This window comes from Castor canadensis, chromosome X, assembly GCF_047511655.1.
Source record: "Castor canadensis chromosome X, mCasCan1.hap1v2, whole genome shotgun sequence".
In the NCBI taxonomy this organism is placed as follows: Eukaryota; Metazoa; Chordata; class Mammalia; order Rodentia; family Castoridae; genus Castor; species Castor canadensis.
Window position 1 is genome coordinate 18,024,670 of NC_133405.1, and position 21,732 is coordinate 18,046,401.

At 39.1% G+C, this 21,732-nt stretch overlaps 1 protein-coding gene across 11 annotated transcripts in view; it reads right to left on the reverse strand.

Annotated features, from left to right (window-relative positions):
* Positions 1–410: 410 nt before the first annotated feature.
* The window catches only part of LOC109675936 (uncharacterized), a 529,573-nt gene continuing 508,251 nt past the window's right edge, over positions 411–21,732 (reverse strand). For 6 of the 11 annotated variants that reach the window (XM_074063358.1, XM_074063359.1, XM_074063356.1 and 3 more), the window contains 14 exons: positions 18,979–19,077; positions 18,804–18,887; positions 17,827–17,987; positions 16,781–16,892; positions 14,673–14,762; positions 12,485–13,239; positions 11,146–11,221; positions 9,804–9,912; positions 8,478–8,595; positions 6,315–6,359; positions 4,144–4,246; positions 2,861–3,035; positions 1,306–1,396; positions 411–620 (listed from right to left, as the gene is read on the reverse strand). In XM_074063358.1, the coding sequence (XP_073919459.1) occupies positions 2,926–3,035; positions 4,144–4,246; positions 6,315–6,359; positions 8,478–8,595; positions 9,804–9,912; positions 11,146–11,221; positions 12,485–13,239; positions 14,673–14,762; positions 16,781–16,892; positions 17,827–17,987; positions 18,804–18,887; positions 18,979–19,077 (1,862 nt within the window). In that variant the 3' untranslated portion in view covers positions 411–620; positions 1,306–1,396; positions 2,861–2,925. Of the gene's footprint in view, positions 621–1,305; positions 1,397–2,860; positions 3,036–4,143; positions 4,247–6,314; positions 6,360–7,036; positions 7,162–8,477; positions 8,596–9,802; positions 9,913–11,145; positions 11,222–11,562; positions 11,688–12,484; positions 13,240–14,672; positions 14,763–16,780; positions 16,893–17,826; positions 17,988–18,803; positions 18,888–18,978; positions 19,078–19,294; positions 19,392–20,402; positions 21,663–21,732 lie in introns of those variants that run through there. The other 5 variants (XM_074063361.1, XM_074063364.1, XM_074063363.1 and 2 more) reach the window with 5 other exon arrangements.

Below are 21,732 nucleotides of genomic sequence, written 5' to 3' on the forward strand. Positions count from 1 at the left end.
GTGTAAAAGATGCCGACTGTTCTAAGGTTACGGTTTCTAGGACCCCCAGCATTTGAAGTATCAATGCTATACACTGACCATGGCAAGATTAAAAATACACTTATCATGGTAAAACTTTACTGTATTATACAGCCTTCAGTGTTTGTATATTGCAAACAATCTGACATAGCTGTTCTCAGCAAGCTGAATTGTTCACACAACTCCAAATGCCAAAGTTGATGTCATTGCTAAACAGAATAAACATTATTTGTAGGATTTCCAATATATACTGAGAGAGGATAATTCCTGCAAAAGGATTCTTTAGGAAACAGGATTGTCACCACTTAACGAAAGCACCCTCGATTCACTCACTCTGATTCACTCACTCCTACACACACAAGAGAGACAATAGTGATTTTTTTCAAGGAAAACAGAAACCTCTTTATTCAAACAAGATGATATGAACAACTTTTGAAGTAGTTGTCAAGGTGACCTTTGGATGTCTTCTTTGTTTCTTTTGTTTTTTGACAGCCATGTTCTTTCTAGGTTCAAGTATGAGGCAGAAAATTCTGAGTCTTTGGCGTGGGGGTTTTATCCAGCAGAAGATGATCAATCTCCCTGGTCCCACGAGGCTTGTATGTCTAATCGGGGGTATAAGAAAAGAAAGATTAATAGAGATGCTGGTGGTCTCTGGCAACTTGGTTCTGGCCTCCCATTGGGGTGGGTCCTAGACCTCTGGCAGCCCTCCAGACTTGGTGACGCCTGGTGCTCTCATAAATGCCCCTGACTTCCTCAACTCCAAAAGGACCCCACGATGCTTCACTTAAGTGAAAAGAGAGCTTCTTAAGGAGAGAAAAACAATGGTCTTATGGTTTTGGAAACACAGAATAAAGGACAAATTCCAAAGATCTCCGTAACCTTCTGCCCATAAGGAACATCTACGTGTTTGTCAGGCCACCAGAGGACAAGGAGCTCAGAGGAATCTGGATTTTGAAAAGGACTTATTTTTTATATCTGGCAGGAAATGTGGGACATAAAAATTAGACTCGAGTTAACTATTCTCCCTAAACTAACTTAATGGAAGAGCCCTCTACATCAGTTTTGTAGACTCACCACGGTCTTCTTCCTCTTCTCCAAAGACTGTATACTGTGATGATGGAATGAGGCCATACCCAAACGGGCTGGAAAATGTTTGTGCCTTATCTTATGGTCTAAAGGTGCCTGAGTACTTTAGCAAGATGCCATGGAATCGTTCACATTGTGTTTGTATGTATCAGGGGTGGACTTTGTGGCAGGTGTTTCAGTGTTGTGACTAATGTCAATTACCTGGCCACACATCCACTCCTGATTTGTGTTGACGCTCATGGTGGATCGGACAGCAGCTTTTCCAGTTTGGGGTATTCTTTTTGTATGTGATCTGGAAAGAGATAATGTGGTTAGAATTCTAATTACTCCAAAATGAATAGCCATTCGCCATCTTGAGAGACTATCTACTATTTGAGACTGAACTATTGTGGCAAGCAGAAAACAAGGAACAATTGAAATTCAGGGAGCCTCCAGAGAATCTTTCCCAAGATTTGGGAAAATTACTGCCATTATTTTATTGAATATGTTTTCGATGTCATTAGCCTGTGCCTCATTTTCAATGCAAAAATCTTTCATAAAATACTTTCAAACTGAATTCAACAGCAGATTGAAAATATCATACATTATGTGTAAACTGACTTCGCTGCACGACTGAAGGATAGTTCAACATATACAAATCGATAAATGCAATGCAGCATACTAACAGAAGCAAGGACAAGAATCATGCAATCACCTACACAGATATAGAAAAAGCCTCTAATAAAATCAAGCATCCTCTCATGATAAAAATACCTGAAGAAACTAGTAATAGAAGGGTCATACCCAAGCACAATGTGGGATACAGATGACAGGCCTAGAGCCAATATTACACAAAATGCAGAACAACAGAGCATTTCCTGAAAAACCAGGAGCAATTGAGGCTGGCCACAAGCACCACTCTTCCTTCAATGTAGTGTTTGAGTTCTTCACCAGAGTGATAAGGAAAGGGAAAGAAAGAAAGGGAATACAAATAGTGATGCATGGATGACACATGCAGGAATTTCAGGTGCTCAGGGTTCTTGAGCCCGCTCTGAGGAAGAAAGCACAGGTGGACTCCAACAGCAGAGGTCAGGAAGATTTTATTTGTAGAGAAGAGAAGAGAAAGACTGCATATTGGAGAATGCAGGGGAACCCGGAAACCAGTGATCCCATGGGTCAGGTTGGGGATTGGGTTTTATAGCCTTTTTTTGCATTGCCTGGGTCCAGAGATGTCTCTCAGGTGCAGACAGAGATTTCCTGGGAAGGAGAGATTTTCTCCTTCATCACTTATCACCTTATGGGACCTCCTGCAGTCCGTCCTTTAGTCCTTCAATAGGAAAGGAAGAAGTCAAACTATCCTTGTTTGCTGATGATCCTATACTTAAAAGATCCTAAGCCCTCTAGACTCTGAGATCTGATCTGGAATTTCACCAAGGAAGCAAGATGTAAAAATCGTAGCTTTTCTATACACCAACAATGCACTTGTTTGAAAAAGAAGTCAGGAAAACAATCCCATTCACCATAGCCTCAAAAAGAAAAAAATGAGTAGGCATAAGCTTAACCAGAGACTTGTCGAAGACTGCTACAATGAAAACTCTAAAGCAGTGAAGAAATCGTAGAAGGATGTTGGAGGCCATCAGTGTGTTTCTGTTAAATTGAGTGCCTCACAGTGTTTGCTACGTGTGAAGTAAGGGCTCAAGAAATAATACTGCTTAGAATTCTCAGAATGTCAGTTATAACTCTCCTATGTGGATAAATGAGGAGCTGAGTGACTCACCTTGAGGATCTTGTGCTCTTTTGTCTGCTGTCTTTCATATCAGTGTTAAAATAGGCTTTTTTATTCTAGTCGCCCTCACTGGTTGCAGCTTGTAAAACCGCCAGCTTTTGAGGTCTTCTCATGGCATTTTTACAAGGCATCTTGGGTTTGGAAGATGAATTTCTATGTTGGATGCCTGTGGAAGAAAACAAAACAAAATTGAAACTGGAGTTTCAACAATAAATACAAGAAAAAACAAAAGCTGTAATCTGGAGGTGATGTGGGGTGTGGTGGGGGAGGTACAGGTACCTGTTGAGGCAGGAAGTACTAGGCCGGCAGGACTCTGGGGATCCAGGCCCATATACTTGAGCTGTGGCCCCATGCTGCCCTGTACACACCCTTACCTGGGCCTCAATACACAAAGTGACCATCTTTAAGAAACTGTCCTCTCTCTTTTGCTGGGAAAGACTGATGGCCAGAGGGCAGGGCTGCTTCTTACTTCTTGCTCCTGCCCGACTGCTGCCTAGCCAGTCATGACTCTGAGCTTGGTCTCCCCTCAAACGCTCCTTACTACCTTCACCTCTCCTCATAGGCCCAGACTCAGGGGCTCCTGCCACTGTGTTCCCACTGTATTTTGACTGACCTTCTTTTAACTTTTTAATCTTGTGACACTATGACTGTTGGCCCACATGTCTGTCTCCCCACTGGCTATGGGTCCTTGATGATGAAGGCTGTGGCTTTTCATCCCCCAGCATTTGTACAACACCTGACTTACCTGTTCAACATCTGCTGATGGGATGAAGATGGATGAACTGTGTTTTCTCAAAGGCAATTGCCTCTACTATAAAGTGCTTCCTACTCACACGGAGTCAACAATACGTTTTAGAGGGCACTCATGCCATGACCCAACTGCAATTTCCTTAATGAGACTACACCTGTAGTCAATCATGGATGCTTTCTGAGACTCTGAGCTATGAAAAGCCAGCAATCCCTACATTCAACTGAGAAAAAGCTGCCACCAACAGTCTGTTAGCATGATGAATAAAATAACAGCAGCTGCTGCTGATATTTGAGAGTTTCCTACATGTCAGACACTATTCTTATCCATCAGTCAGATTTAGCTCACTGAAATCTCATGACAACATTAGCTTCCCCTTCTGCAGATGGTAAAGTAAAGCTAAGCACAGAGAGGTTAAGTGACCTGCCCCAAGCCACAAAGCTCAGAAGTGGAGGAGCTTTGAATATGAGCCTAGGCAGTCCAGTTCCTAAATGATGGCTAACAGAACCATTGGTGGCAAGCACACCTGATGCAGACAGTTCATCAAGGGGGTCTTCATCACCCTCTATTTCATCCTCATCGTCAGCCTCATCCTCTTCAGATGTGTCCTTGTCAGATGTTTCTGAAGCCTGTGTTTAAAAATGAAAATCGTGATTATATCTAATATTTAATCATCCTGCCTTAGAATTCAAGGAGGTCAAAGTTGAAGACTGGACTGATGGTAGCTGGGCGTGGTGGCACCTGCCTGTGATCTCAGCACTTGGGATGCTGAGGCAGGGTGACCTCAAGTTGAAGGCCAGCCTTGGCTACTTAGTGAGTTCCAGGCCAGCTTGAGCTACACAAAGAGATCCTGTCTCACAAAACAAAAGCAAAGATTGGTTTGATGGCTGACTTTTGGCATTTCAAATAAAAGGTAAAAAAATCAAATATTTGTAACTGGCTCCAAGAACCTACATACAGGGGACAGGGGCAGGTCACCCTACTTCTGTCTTTCAGCTAAGACATTCAAGAATGAAAAATTTCCCTGACCAAGGGCCTTCAGCTTTGGACCGCCAATTTGTCTTCTGCCTGCTTGGAATCCTAATTAAAGCCAGGGTGGGACCAGTCAGTGAAGAGCTAAAAAGTTCTTTGGCTGTTGCTTGAGGCCAAACTTTTTGAGCCAATGTCTTAAGTGAACTGTTTAATATTGGTGGTACTGGGGTTTGAACACAGGGCTTCACACTTGCTAGGCAGGTACTTTATGGCTTGAGCCACTCCACCAGCCCTTTCTCGTGTTGGATAATTTTGTGATAGGGTCTGTTGAACTATTTGCTGGAGCTGTCTTTGAACTATGATCCTCCTGATCTCTGCCTCCTGAGAAGCTAGGTTTATAGGAGCCATCTCTGCTTCGCAAGTTGAATGAACTTTTTTTAAGCATACATGTGATATTTACATATGTGCTTACAACACATCTCAGATTTACCTCCTCCATCATTCTCCCTCTTCCCCCTTCTCTCCTTTCTTAGAACAATTTCAACAGGTTTCATTCTTTTATTTTCATATATGAATACAAAATACATTCATCGTATGCTTTTTCTTTTGGTGGGACTGAGGCTTGAACTCAGGGCTTTGTGCTTGCAAGTCAGGTGCCCTACCACTTGAGTCACGCCTCCAGTCGCAAATGAACTTTGACATGGTGACTCCCAGCACTTTTCAGAAATCACATTCTGATTCTACATTCTCATGCTCCTTTAGAAATAGTAGGAATGATGAGAACTTGGCAATTGTAAACAGGCAGAATATCAGGTTTTTTTTCTTTTTGGTGGTCCTGGGGGGTTTGAACTCAGGGCTTTGTGCTTGCTAGGCAGGTGCTCTACCCACTTGAGCCACACCCCTGGCCCCAGAAAATCAGTTCTGTAATATAAAATAGAAAGAGTACAGAATCCAGAGAAAACACTTCTTGAATGCATGTGCTCCATCAAAAGACATGGTGTTGGGCAAAACAATTAATTATGAAACAGACCCCCAAAGCATTTGCCATGAACGAACAAGGGTACATTGGAGCTCATTAAAATGAAGAACTCCTGGATCATCACAAGATATTAAGAGAGTGAGGCTAACTATAATATGGGAGAAGATCCCTGTACCACAGATATACAAAGGACTCATAACTAGAGTGGGTAAAACACACACACACACACACACACACCTCTAAAAGGCAGGTGACAAAATAGGCAAATGGACAAGTGACTTGAAAAGACATGTCACCAAAGTAGATCTCTAAATGGCCAGTAAGCATATGAGAAAGGCCCTTGACTTTGCTAGTCATCAGAAAATGTTAATAAATGCAAAAGCATTAGCACCAGGAGCTTCTAAGCGGCATAAGATGATAATAAAACAAGCCACAAGTTGAGTGAAGATATGTCCAACACACGACCAAAACAGAGCATTATCAAGAACATGCAAAGAACTATAAGAAAGTTAGAAAAAGAAAAACCAACTCAAAGGTTTTGGGCAAAAAGACCTAAGCAAGCATTTCACTGGAGAGAAACACGAAAGTGAGCTAGAGACAGGAAAACACGCTCAAACCTTTTAACGACCAGGGAAATGCGAATGCACTTTATTTTATTATCACCAGATTGGCAAAAGTGAAAAAGTTAGCAAGAATGTGAAGCAAGAAGAATTCTTGCACACTGGTGGTCGGAGTGTGGAGATTACCTTCCCATCTGTCTCTCTCGTCCGCTTCATGATTTTCTTAAGTGTCTATTTAAAGGGAAATAAAAATTCAAACATGAAAAGAGGTTAAAACTCAGTAGCACTCGAGCAGTTGATTATCTCCATTTTGCAAAGGTGGACAATGTTTGAAATGGCTCCAAAACCACAGATTTAAACAATGAAAGACCTGGGGCAACAGCTGGGTTTCTCCTTCCAGTCCAGGTTTCAACTATAAGATGCTGTGAATGGCAGCAGCTGTGCTTGCTATGACACCACAAACACCCAAAATGACAACTTCTCACTCCTATTTTCATACACATGAAAATTTATTACTTAGACTAAGCACATATTTTTGCAAACCAAGCAGAGATTTCAATAGGATCTTAGTCTTAGACCATTCCGGAAGCTGACATTAAGGAAACTATGGTGCCTCAACGGTGCTACCCAGTGAAGATTTTGACACTAAAAAGAGAAGACGGGGCAGCGGAGGGAAAAGGAGGCAGGTGAAGAAGGTGGTGGTTCCCTGGCCATCTCAGCAACAGGAAGGCATGAGGCACCTCACTTGGGCCAGGTCTCCCAGATTAGTCACATCAATTACACAAAATGTGGCCCTACCTTACACATCCCCTGCGCCCCCTCCACCAGAGGCCTTCACTTCTTTCAAACATAGAAGTTGCAAATTCCAGTCTACTTTAGAAGAAACTCTAACTTTCAACAACCCCTACCAGACTGGAGGTACTCTGTTCAAAGAAGCACTGTTCCCAAAGGTTTGACATGTTGAGGCACTGCTGTAATAACCACTAAGAGTCCATGAGGAGAGGAATGGTCAATTCTGTGTAGAAGTCAGCTCCTTGATAAGAGAATATAGTAGAACAGTCAGGGGCTAATAACACACATCTGCTTTGTGTTTTTCAAAAACATGTTCTGTTATCTTGTGCTCAACATTGTTCAACACAATGACCCCAAGACAGTGAGTGAGTAGCTTTTTTCTTTCTAATCTTTCTTGCAAATTTTGTAACATGATTCTTTCATGTCCCTTCTTGTGTTTCTCCACAGCTTCCTGATTTTTTATTTTGGTATCCCCTTTCTAGGAAATTTATGTAAAAATATTTTTAAAACATTTTTATTAGTGTAAGTTAATTATGCAAAAGGACCCCATTGTGATACTTAGAACATGTGTGTAATGTATTGTGGTCAAAATCACCTCATGTATATTACAGTCTTAGTCACCTTCCCTCCTCCCTTCTCCTTTTTAATAGTTTTTAGTGGGTTTCATTTAATCTCAGTATATCTGAGTGACATCAGAGAACATTAGTTTAAAAAGTTAAATAGTGATAATATTTTGATTGAGGATTCCTATATATACAATATATGTATCATAGTCGAGGATTATCAGTTTTTAAAGCATTAGTTAAAATGTAAAGACTGAGGTTAAGTTTTAACTGGAAGCTTCCAGTTGTCATGGTTATCATTATGCATATTAGACCACCTTTCTTTAAATGTAAATGATTATAGAACTATCCCTTTACAAGGCAACAGGATCCAAAATTCTTCCATTTCTCAAAAGCTCAGAGGAGTTGTAAAGGTTACTTCCTGAAGTGTGTACAACCACTTATCAAACTTTCCTGTAAGCAGTTTGATGAATGATACGTGAAAACTGAGAAAATAAATTGAGCTACGGGAATAATTCAAAATGAGTATAGTCTGAACTCAGCTTGGGGATTTATTTATCCAGAGGTTTGGATTTAGAAGGGTGAGCCATTCCTGGTGGTCAATTTGATAAGGCATTTGTAATATCTCACTTTCTCTCCTGTTGGGGGAGGCAAAGTATAATTGAACGCCCTGTGTGGCATCACAGAATGCACAATGGGGAAAACTGACCTGGGACATTTAGTCTGTGTAAGCAATTAGGATTTTAAACTATAGGACTACTAATCTATAATCTGCTGCTTTCTGCTTTTGTGTGTTGCCCCTGAGAAACACTTCAGAACTTTGCCAAGGGTGGCTGAAATTGACCTGCAGTGGTATTGGGTAACAGTGAGACTGTAAGGTAAAGATGCAGCCATGAATGCTACATGTGCTCAAAGACACCAATTGCTGCTTTGGGTTTCAATTGAACTTTATTTGCTGGTTCTTATCCACTGTTAGTATGTCAAACCAGCAAACCTGGGGAAATCCGTGATCATCTTCTGGCTGGAATTCTTTATTCATTTTTAAACCTTGTTCTTGAAATCCATCTTCATCTTGTACTTCTGCTGGTTCTTCATCTGCCATGTCTTCTTTCCTAGTAACACCAAGAGCATATAGAGAAATTAGTATTTACTTTAGTCACACACACACACACACGCACACACACACACACACACACACACACACACACAGCATGCAGCAGTATGTGAATGTTTATAGCGAAATTGCTTGTGTGTACTAACATAACTTATACCGATTCACTACATTGTCTGTGTTGTTACTATATAGGACTAATTCATCCTTTTTAAGTAGGGGAAACTATGCATGGGAATGTAAAGAGATTTCTATCAAGTACTGGACTACTTTGCACCGTCAAAAACACATACATGGACACACATGCAAGAGAGAAATAATCAGTCCTTATCTGTTTTACAGTCAGATTCCCTCAGCATCTCACACCCAATCTCACCCGGGGAAGACATGGGTAACTTAGATGTGGGTCTAACGGTGCTCGAGGAAATGAGTGATAGTTTTCCAGTTGTAATTTCTTGCTATTCTAAACATCCTCTTTTCTCCAAGCCCACATAAAGTGTATGGGAAGTAAAGGGTTGTATTTTAAAGAACACTTAATACTTGAAAATAAAGTCAGTACTACAGGTGTTTCTTGCAGGCAGTCAACAGAGAATGACATTATAGCGCCCAAGACAAAATAGGCCTCAAGACAGAAGAGCCTTTCTTTCAAGTTTAAATGCACATAGCTGGCTGTACATGACATTTGCTGACCATACAATGTCATTCCAGCAGTGACTCACTGGCCTGATGAGATTCAGGTGTCATGAAGGTCACTGGAATGCACCCAAGGTAAAACATGAGTAAGTATAATTTTCAGGGTTACAAATCCTGAACTTACACTTTTTAAAAAAAGTAAAGTAAGGGGCTGACCCCAGTTAATGCGAACAGAAATGTGTGGTCACTCAGGTGCTATTGCTGAGAGACAGACCCCTGGACGTCATTTCAATCTCTCTATGCCTTCTCCTAGAACATGTACATTATTGGCACATGTACAAAAACTAAAAGAACACGTATGGAGGACTCAGGGTCCTCTTTGGTCGGCCACTTACAAAGGCTTTAAATGCTGCCTATACTTTCCTTACTTGTCTAGAAGGCAATGAGAGATTCTGATCCTCACTGAAAAAAAACCAAGTTGCTCTTGGAGAATTTGCAACCTGAGAGAAAATTTTCAAAATTTGGGCTACAATAAAATAAAGTGTTACAGCATAAAAAGGATGATTTTGTACTGACCTAGATTCCATTTTGTCACGCGGTTTGTCTTCTTTCTTGTCTTCTTCTTCATGAGTGACATGGTGATTTTTGGTCAAAACTTTGGGGGCTTCTTCCAGCCTTGAGGTTCCTAATGAGCATTTATTATAAGATCATGTTTAAATAAACACATGTGTTTATTTAAGCACCAACTGATAATAAATAAACATGTGAAACAGTTTAAATAAACATGTGATAGTTATTTTAGGGAACTTACTGTCTCTCAGTCCAACAAGGAAGTACAACACAGCTGAAAACATTAAAAAACCAAATGATGCATAGGCCAAAATTTATAAATCACACGCCAACCCCCGATGACAGAATTAACATTTTGTTTCTTTGAAACAAGATCTCGTTCCAAAATGCAACAAGGATGGCCATTTTGAGATAGCTGAATCAAATGATTATATCAGAAAAATGATTAAGATATACTGAATATAGGGGAAGCCAAGGGTATACCAAGTCCAAATGAAGAATAAAAGCCCTACTCAACTAAACAAAACATAACTGGCATACATGTGAAGACTTGTGCATGCTTTTTAGTACTGTTTAGCGGAACTCTGACAACAGCATATACATTTGGTTATCATAAAGTGGTCAGATGTAGGTAACAAAAGAAACCAACACTATCAGGAAAATAAGGTGAAGACATGGAGGCACATTATAATATTTTAGTCTAGGTAACTGATTTCTTTGTTTTAATTAAATAATGTGTGACAATGAAAATTTTAAGACACATCAAGAATGAATAGTTTGTAATAAAATCATTTGTGACAAAGAATTCAAGGTGGAATTCCTTAAAAAAGTAAAATTCCCCAGGAGGTTTGAATTTAAGTAGTGTCTATAGGTGTAAGGATACATGTGATAGGCAAACTAGGGAAAAAAAAAAGCAATGTGACACTTTCGGGAACTTACATCCAGCACACACCAAGGCACACCACATGTTATGGCCTATATATGGAAACTGACTTACATCTTCAAACCTGTTCATCCATGATAAGCTAGCTGTGCTCTCTGCAAGAACCATGCAATACTGGAAATGGAAAGGCCCACGGGGATTACCTAGACAAACCCTCTCATCCAACCTGTGCTTTTTCTAGCAGTTCCCAAAACGGATTTTCCAAAAGCAAAGGGGTAGGTGAGTAAGCAGTTCAGACAAGGGCAAGCAAGTAGAAAAGAAACAGTCCAGTGGACCAGTGAGTTGTTCAATTCTCTTTATCTGAAATAAAGATCATTCCCTAAAGTCCTCTCAGTTGGGAAATGAAATGAAGCTGACCATTCCCGAAGTACCTTAAGATCTTCTGTGTTGCTAAAATAAGCTTACCTTCACAGATCCTGTTTTTGGACATCACCCTCAGATTTACTCGTAGACGCTGTTCTTCTCTTCTTTCTGATGGAACCTAATACATTTGGCACAAATACAGTACATTGGACAGGTGTTATTTTGTACGACAGAGAAGTATGTGCTGGTATTGATGGTAAAACTGGAATAGGTGATGACGAATGGTTCCTTTGACTCTGTTTGCTGAGAAAAAGTACCAAATGTGTGCTAATTTATTTTAAATATATGATTTCATAAAATATGTTTTGATACTATGAGGTAATGACATTATTGTAATGTGGGCATTTTTATAATAGACAAAATAAATACGCATAGTATTTATTTCCCTTATGAGACACTGATATGAAATGTGTCTTGGGAAAGCACCTACCAGGAATTAGTTGCAAATGGGCTACTTACGTAGTATATACTGGAGAGGGTGAACGCCACCCACGGGCAGATGATGGCCATCTATAACAAGGTATGTGTGATGATGGACGCTTTTTGATTACAGGGTTTGAAATCTGTGTTTTCGGTTCTGGTTTCTGAGCAGATTGGTGCAATAAGGTAAGACATTACTAGCAATTATTTTGCTGTAGCTAGCTTTCTTTTGGGGAGAAAAATATTCTGCATAAAAGACAATTATAGCCAGGTGCCAGTGGCTCACGCCTGTAATCCTAGCTACTCAAAAGGCAGAGATCACGAGGATCATGGTTTGAAGCCAGCCTGGGCAAATAGTTTGGAGACCCTACTCAAAAGACCCTTCACAAAAATAGGGCTGGTGGAGTGGCTCAAGGTGAAGGCCCTCAGTTCAAGCCCCAGTACCATACATAAAAAAATTTTACTTCCTTAAACCCCCAATTTCCCTTTAGTGCATGAAAAACAAGTACAAAGATACTTTCTTCTAGACTAAGAAGTTATATCACACAATTCCAGTACAGAACAGAAACAATTAATTTAAAGGAAATCTTTTACTTCAAAACCTAATTCAACTTCTGAATCTTAATTAAGGGTTAGAACATTTCTCAAAAACTTTTTCCTCAAGAATTTAGAAACAGTTCACATAAGCTGTTATGTTTTCTATCTTCTACTAAAAGTTTACTAATATTACCTAATATTTCATCTCTGGGGTGAAATGCTGGTACAACAAACTTCAGAGAAGTTTTAATTAGCTGAAGTAATTTATTAATTGGAGTGCAGAATGCCACAAACAATAAGTTACTTATGTTATAAAATCTGACCTGGCTAAAATGCATATATGTTACTAGGAAATGTGTCACTACAAGGCACCTGACAAACCTCTGGAGACTTGTTTTGGCCTATGATACACATTCATGCTCACCTTGCATGGCATGTCTACACTTGTCTGTGATGCCACATCTACAATCACTTTAGGAGGTGTTATGCTATCCTTAGATGGTCCTTTCATACTTGCGTCTGATGATCTTCCAGCTTTTCCCTCAAGATGAGCTTCCAAGTTCTCTTCTACATTAACTTCGGGTAGGACTTCCACACTGGTCTCATCCGCATTTGTCTCAGTGGACGCTTCCATGCTAGCTGGGTCTATGCCAACTTCAGGAGATATAGCCATGCTGGTCTCAGGGGAGGTGTCCAAACTCACCACTGGTGATGCCTCCACACTCACCAATGGGGATGATTCCACGCTCAAAGGCAATGAGTCTAAGCTTAACACAGGGGATTCCATGCTAGCCATGGGAGTAGTAGCTATGCTCACCATGGGGTGTACAGCAGGTTGCACATCTGTATTCCCCTGAGGAGGCATTTCCACATTCTCCTTGGGGGTCACTTCTATGTTCATTTTGGGGGCTGCCTCCACGTTCACCTGGGGGGGCACCTCCACGATCACTTCAGGTGGCACTTCTGACTGCTTAGATGGTATTGCCATGCTAGCTTTGGGGGATATGCTCATATTTGCTTCAAGAGGGGTGTCTGCTTTCTCCAGGGGAGTCATATCTAACTTTGTGTAAAGATTCATTTTGACTCCTAACATAGAAAGCACGGTGGAAGTCTTCAATTCATCACTGCTGTGGCTACGAATTGGCACTTGTATATAACGAAGGACATGATTGCTGATGACTGTAATTGAATGAGAACAGAGGAAAATTCCATAAAGTCAGAAATTTCACAAGATAAAAACAATATACCATGACAGTATAAGACAGGAACAGAGAAAAGAGACTATTAGCAAATCACAGGAATTACATACAACACAGGAAGTATTCAGTGAAAATGCATCACAGACACAGTACAGAACCAGAAGCAACACCAAAAACAGAGTTGCTGCCAGGCACCAGTGGCTCACACCTGTCACCTTAGCTACTTGGGAGGCTGAGATCAGGAAGACCACAGTTTCAGGCCATTTGAGACTTCATCTCAATGAAAAAAATGCTGAGTGTGGTGCCATGTGTGTGTCATCCCAGATATGGCAGAAAGTGTAAAAGCAGAGAACAGAAGGATTGTGGTTCAAGCCAGCCTGGGCAAAAAATAAGACCCTGTCTCAAGAATAACCAGAGGAAAAAGGTCTGGAGGTGAGGCTCAAGCAATAGAGTGTGCCTAGCAAAAGTGATGATCAGAGTTCAACCTCAATACTGCCAAAAATGGAAAAAAATGAATTTTGTTGTAAATATTTTGCTCCAGTAAGTCTATCATGTTTACGAAGAGCCCTCTGACAATGGCATTTGTTCTAATAGGAATTAACCTGAATCGATTAAGCAGAGTGTCTTCTGGTAAGTGAATGGCTCAGTATGAAACAAAAGCAAGGAAACACATGTAAATGGGTAGTACTAGGGAAAAGGTGTTGAAAAGAAATTACTTTAAACAAACACTTTAGTGTGCTAAAGTCAGCCATGACTGTATTTGAGGGACTGTCTATGGGATGAGGGGGATGGGGGAAGAGGGAAAGAGAAAGGTAGGGGGAACAATGCTGAAGTACATTCTCTTTAGTGATGAAGGTGGCACAAGTCAACTTACTGAAAGCTGTTGAAAAACAGAGGGGATTGGAGATGTGGGGGAATAAAAATTCAAGCAGTGAAAACAAGAAAAAGATCATAGAGGCAAAAGAGTGAAGCTTTCTCCAAAGTGTGGCCACATAACACTTTTAAGCCACCACTTAAGATATGTACTTAGATAATATATTCATGTGTGAAATACCACAACGAAAAGCCTTTAAACAATGAATACACACTTAAAAAACGAAGGACAGGAATGTAAAACAGGTCCTATGCAGAGGTAGGTATTAATGGGGGAGGGGCGAGCGAACATAGGGGTGAAGGACGGTGAATATGGTCGAAGTACTTTGTATATGTGTATGAACATAAGAATGAAGCCTGTTGAAATTGTCTTAAGAAGGGAGTGGCAGGATTTGGGAGAATAATGGAGGAAGGAGGTAGATCTAACCAAGATATATGGTAAGCATATACGGTATATAGTGTCACAATAAAACCTCCCTGTACAACTAATTATATGCTAATAAACATGCTTAAAAATGAATTGTACTGAGAAATAATCACCTGGCTTGTTCACATACTGGTTGTCACCATGAGAGCGCTCTCTTCTGTCCTTTCTATTCAGAGATGAGCTTCTTTTAAGTTCTCTTTTTCCTAAAGATTAAATCAAAGGAGTATTACTTTTCTTTTCAAAAATGACTTAAATATATTATTTCGGGAGTCAGCTACTCATTTTATCAAACATTTTTAATCTTCTCTACCCCTGCTTGTAAGAATTTATTTAACTTCAAGAGATTACAGAGATCTTGTGTACCCCCAAACTTAAAATTACTTTACTCCATTTTCTGAAAAGGAAAAAAGTTAGAAAATGGTAAAAATTCAGAGGGAAAATGTCTGATATTATCTGACAACACCAGAGTTCCCATGTTAGGACTACACAACAAGCCATTGTGTCTAATACTAAAAGTAATTTATAATTAGTCATAACTATTTTTAAACAAACATGAGCATTAGCATTTGATACTGATGTCACAACTTATGCAATCCAACCACTCATAAGGGAAACAGCCTGCTTCATGTAGACACTTTTCCATTTTACTTGGCATATTCTAGCTTTGATGCTGAGGAATATCTGTTTAAAAGAGAATTTCTCTTCCGGGGACTTGTAAATTAAAATACATTGTGATGACTTGGAATTGCTCCTTCAGTGCAATTTAAGTAATTGCTACCTTCAAAGTCATCACCTGTCCCTTCTGCTTACATGTCTCATTAATATGGCAAGTAGACACATTAATGAAACCACACTACTGTTGACTCAGTATATTAAATCTTTGTTAGTTCCTGAAGGTAATGAGATAGTAAAACATAGTCAACTCTTGTGGAACAATTGAGATATATTAAAATGAAAGCACATATATATGATATTGTAATTAATATTACCTGATTTTTCTAAAGGATTTAGTTGGTGAATAATAAATTAATTTTTGCTGTATGACAACTAAGGTGCTAGGAAAAATCTCCTTAACATTAACTCTGAATGAATCCAATGCTTTGGGAAAGCATAGTGAGGATGGAGTGGTAAAAGGATCAGCTGCTCTCAGACAAGTACAAGAGAAAATGTGTTGCACTCAGACTGGCAACAAAATAAAAAACCCTTCAAGCTCATTGTTAAAACTGTAGGAGTCTTAAGAGAACAAACAGCAATGTAAATTTGAACAAAACAAACGTTCTTTTTGCCCCAGAAATCCTTTTCAAGATATGACAACTATAAAATACTTTTAGACTCTCTTTTACTTGGATAACCACAGCTACAATTAATTACACTTTAAATGGTATCACCCAGTATCATTTATTGCAGTAGAGTTTTATAGCTGTCAGCATTGCTCAAAACATGCCAACGTATCTAATAATGTAAAACATACATTTTAAAATTCAACCTGTTACTACGCTTTTTCAATTCACAAGGCACAAAAGTGGTATTTGCTTTGTATTTACTTACTGATTTTTGAAGACAGAGTTTTACTCTGTTGCCTAACTAGCCCCAAACTCCTGGGGGCTCAAGTGATCATTCCTTTCAAACTACACAAATTTAACTTGTGTTCTATGAAAATGTGTAGAATTATGTTCAGGTACAGGGAAATTTCTATTGCGACAATAGTAAAGAAGGTAGACAGTTTATTTTTTTTTTCAGAAAATATACAGGAGAGCCAGGTATGTTGGTGCACACTTGTAATCCCAGCTACTTGGGAGGTGGAGGCAAGAAGATCAAGAGTTTAAGACCAGCCTATACAAAGTATTAGTGAGACCTTATCCTAAAAACAAAACAATAAAGGGGACAAGGGCTGTGGCTCAAGTGGTAAAGTACTTGTCTAGCAAGTGCAAGGTCCTTGGTTCAATCTCTAGTACCTCAAAAAATATGCATTGGATAAGCTGTGTAACTATTTGGCATCTTTATGGTGATTATAAATTTAAGATTTAGGGTATCCTGAGTTAAAATCTATTATAAAATCTCACCTTTTTCTTCTGCATTGGCATATGACATAGCTAAATATAAATTTACTGTGTATTGCATTTTTGTTTAGTGTATACAGATGAAAACCTTCCTGAAAATGCAAGCCAATGTTTAAATATGAACACTAATGAACTTAAAATTTAGCAATCATATTATTTACCATTTTTATTTTCAGTGTTCTCAGTAGAACCGTCCCATGAACATCTCTTTGATCGCTGATCAAAACGAGTACTCCATTGCATAGTACGCGAAACAGCAGCTCTATATTTCTCCTTTGAAAAATAAATGCCAATACTTTTAATATATTCATTATATTGGTTACCATAAGTTTTCCAGTTCAGACAACATGCCCCTCGCCAAACTTCTTTATCAAGTACAAGTTTTTGTGTGTCAGTCAGTCACTCCCAGATCTATTTAGGGACACTTAAGATTAACTGGACTAGACAGAGAGAATGGCATCACAGAGAGCATGCCAGATTCAGAAGAAATCAAGCATATTCAGAGTAAAGGAGTGGAATGACCTACAAGAGAAAAACGTAGTGTCAAAAAGAGAAAATCATACAGAATAGCCAGATGCCAAGAATAAATAACACAAGAAACTGAAGGGACACAGAAGAGAAAAAAAAGGACATAATGAAGCCACTGCCTCATAATAGCATGCCCAAGATACCAAAGAAAAGAAAAAAGAGGGAGAAAAAGGCAGCAATAGTGCCACAAAACAAGAGAGTGAATGCTAACTATGTCAGGAAAGGGACTGGCAGGAACAGAAGGGACAGGGGAAGGGAGGGAGAGCTAGACAGGACAGCAAGTGCTCTGACAATTAGAGGTGGAAGAAAATCAGATGGGACAAGTCAGGGAAGGGAGGCAGTGGGATCTGCCCTTAGCCTCTAGGCAATGGGACAGCAATGTATGCTTTTTGGTGGCAGAGAGAACAGCTCAGAGCAAACCCTAGACCAAAGGCATCCTGTGAGCTACATCCTGAAGGTAGACAGGGCTCTGTTTCTGGAAGGCAGTTAGGTGGGTCTATGTTCCTGGACCTTACCAGGACAGGGCGAGTGCCTCTAATGCTGAGGGGAAGGAAACAAAGACAGGAAGTATCAAGATTGTCTCCTTTCCAAAGGGCCAGGAAAGGCGGACAAGGGCTAAGAAAAAAGTATTTCAGATACAGGCAATGCAGTGAGACAGACAGGCTGCAGAAGTACGCACTGTTTCAGCTTCTAAATTCTGTTTTCTCTTTTCTGAAGATAGTCTCCTTCGCTCATCCTTTTCTTTTTGCTCTTTTATCTTCCGTTGTTTTTCTTCCAGTTGCTTTTCAAACTGAAGTTTTGCTTTCCGTTCCTTCTCAAGGAGTTGCATCTCTTTATTGGCTGAAATATTCCAAATACATTTTCAAGGTGTAGAACCAAGAAAATATTTAAGTTTTACACATTATACACGTAGAAGGAACAGGTTATTTTATCTCATTCTCTTTCTTAAAACAATACAGTCTATGCTAGTAACTAAAGATTAATTATGTAAGTAAACACAGGTGGCCACCACAGAACCATTTTTCACTAGGTATTCATTTAACTCTGAAGAACTATAGTGTCCAAGCCAGATGACCTTCATTCTGGCCAAACTAAAATTCCAAATTAACAAGAAATGTTTTCTTTCATGTAAAATTTTGCTGACTTCAGATCAAGTCAAACTCCACCAGATTAATATGCTATATTTTAAAATACAGGCTTAAAAAACACATGGCCAGAATATATGTTTTGCTTCCTTCTATTAGGAAACTACTTTCACAATCCTCATCTATAGGGACAGTATTAAGCACGCAGATTTTATATTAATGAAGGTAGTAGTATACCCAATCATGGAAGTACATGTTTTCCTATATTCAAATTTTTCCTGAAGAAAACCTGGAGATTATCTACGCAGTTGTAAAATACTCTTCCAATACAGTACTCTCTGTCTTTCTCCTCAATCAAAACAAAGATTATTTATATTCCATTTGAAAAAGTTTGAGCACTAGGAAAAGCAAGGGAAACCAATTCAGAAATGTTTACATAAAGTTCATTCATTTTGATTTAAAGGAAAACATCTAATATATACCTTCTAAAATATACCCAAACACTGTATACACGTGAGTAAATGTAAAACAATAAACTAAAAAAAATGGACAAAACACAAACAAAATATACCTTCCTCTTGTCGTTTTCTTTCTTGTCTACGTTCTTTTGCTAATCTTTGCTTCATGTCATTTTTAAGAACAGAGCTATCGGTTACTACAAAGAGAATATAGTTAGATGTTAATACGATATCGAATTTTAAAGATACAACAATTTGACATCAATCGAAGCATTACAGAAATTATACCCATTGGTTTAAAAGCTGGTCTTGCATTATGAGATTGAGTAGCTAAGGAGCTAATGCGACTTTGACGTTTTTCTTCTGCGTCAGTTTGAGACACAGCAACTGGAATACAGGAAGATAAGGAAAGGCATTAGATGTTAAGAATACAAACTGCTAACCCAAGGGGTAGGCAAACCACAGCCAAATGTGTCCTGATAATAAAGGATTGGATCACTTCTATAAGGTAACATCATGACTACTTAATCTGAGTCAACAAAAAAGACATACTGAGTACCTGTGATGCTCAGCAATGCTTTCATGAGGAACTAAAAGTGCTTACTGTGGAAGTGCCAAGGTATTTGTGCTCACAAAGACAAGTAGAGTTGTTAATAGCAGTGGCAGCACAAACTTGTGGATGAGTAGATACTTTCACCAAGCTGGCAAGGAATTAGAAAGAAGTTAAGTTTCACCCTAATTTGGGAATTTAGAAGATAAGAAATTAAGAATTTATGGATCCAAATTTGGAAACAAAGCATTAACAGCGAGGTCCTCAGAGACTGGGTCCAATTTTAAGTACTACATTTATAAATCACCTAAATCGGGGGCATAGGAAGCCCAAATTTGGTTCATGATTCCCATCATAACTACTTCTCAGGTTATTTCTATTTAATAAAACCGTTAAATAATCTGGTAAAATTGTACATTTTGAGAGACACTGTCTTTATGGTCAGCTAAATTGTGTCAAATACACACTCCTGTCCTTCATACTTCTAAGCAGGAGAACTAAATGCGCACACGAAACTGCCAGTAGTTGAAGTAGTAAGAAAGCTGACAAGAGTCTAATCTTCAAATTTAGCTGGGTCATAACTTATCTGAGCTGTTAGACCCCTGAGAACAAAAAATATCATTTCTCTCTTTTGAAATGGTGATCTCCATGGCAACAATTGTAATGTCACTTTCAAGCTTACACTGTAAAATAAGTCCCAGATAGCTTTTCTCAGTGGCCACTAACATCTCAGGCTTCATTAGTTCTCTGCCGCACAAGCACACATTTCCTTAATTATTTTAACTACCTATCATAACCGTTAATTTAGTTTTTCTTAATATGTGGTAACCAGACTTGTGTGCAATAGCATAGGGGCGTATCTCCTATGCTCTTAAACAAGGATAAAACAGATTTTTCAGTGTTCTTCTCCAGGCCCTTCCCAGAGATGCCCAGGATTGTGAGGCATTTTAGATGCAGCCATACATGGAATTAAGGAGTTCAATTAAAGAGTTAAGAACTCTCATGTGCATTATCCTGTAGTTTTTCTTACATTTCCCTAAAATGTGCTCTACTAATCTTACACATCACTTTTATTGAACTTTATCATTTTTCTGCCTGTTTACAAGAGATGTGTGTTAGCACTTTGGTATAGTTTATATTTGTTTGCTTGACATTTTTCTACCTAGAATGGTCACATGTCCAAATACTGGTTCTCCTTCCATCTTCACTGTGCATCAGAATGGAACTTTTGGAGGGCTGCGGATATAGCTCAGTTGGGGAAGTGCACACTTAGCATACTCCAGCCAAGGCCCAGTTCAATCCTCAGCACCACAAAAAGAAGAAACAGAGAAAAGAAAAGGCATAGCCTTGCTAATGGTTTTAAAGCAATGAGAAAACTGAAGCTAAACCTATCTTTCTCAGATCACATAGGTAGCAAGTAGTGGCACCACATCTTAGTTGTACAATAAAAAGCAACTTGAGTTGAGATAGTAAAGCATTAAGAAAGAAACTAATAGGAAAACAAAGAAATATGCAATCGGGAAACCACAAAAATAGGTGAGTTCATGGAATTTTGTCTAAAATAACAACAAAGTCACAAGGCTGACAGATACTTCCAGAAGACCTCTCAGCATGTCTTTGGAATTGATAATAAAAACTGGGGACAATTTTCTACCACTTCCAGCTATCTACAATGAGTGACCACTTGGAAAGAATATATATAGCTGTCCATTACAGTAGACATGCAACTTGGAAAGAATATTCAGCTGGCCATTACAGTAGACCTTCCACTTGTAGAAGCTGTTCAAGATTTTCTAACCTTACAGGTTCTCCAGCTCTAAACTCTATGAGAATCTGGCTGTCAATCTCAGTAGCTTTCCCTGCATGTGTACAAGGTATTTTTTACATAATTTATTCTAGACTGAGAAATCATGTGTGAATTTAGAAAAACAAGAAAGGAAAGGTGACAAGTCAATAGCAAACTTTCTTATGCTCATCTGGTTGAAATACTCAAAGTGTATTTTAAAACAATTCTGGCTAGGCACTGGTGGTTCACGCCTGCAATCCTAGCCACTCAGGAGGCAGATATCAGGAGGATCATGGTTCGAAATCAGCCCGGGGAAATAGTTTGTGAGACCCTATCTTGAAAAAAATCTATCACAAAAAACGGCTGGTGGAGTGGCTCAAGGTATAGGCCCTGAGTTCAAGCCTCAGTACTGAAAAAAAAGTTCTGTATAAAAATATGAAAAAATGTGTTTGTTGAAAGAAGCCTATTTCTTTGGAATTCCTTTTCTTTTCTTTTTTTTTTTTTGGCAGCACTGGAGTTCGAACTCAGGGCCTCAGGGCCTCACCCTTGCTAGGCAGGTGTTCTATCACTTCAGTCACTCCACCAGCACATTTCTTTGGTATGCTACAACCAGTGCACAGGAAACATAACTAAACATATCCATACATTTATATCACGAATATATCTAATGTATATATTAATGCATATGCATATAAATGGACACTGT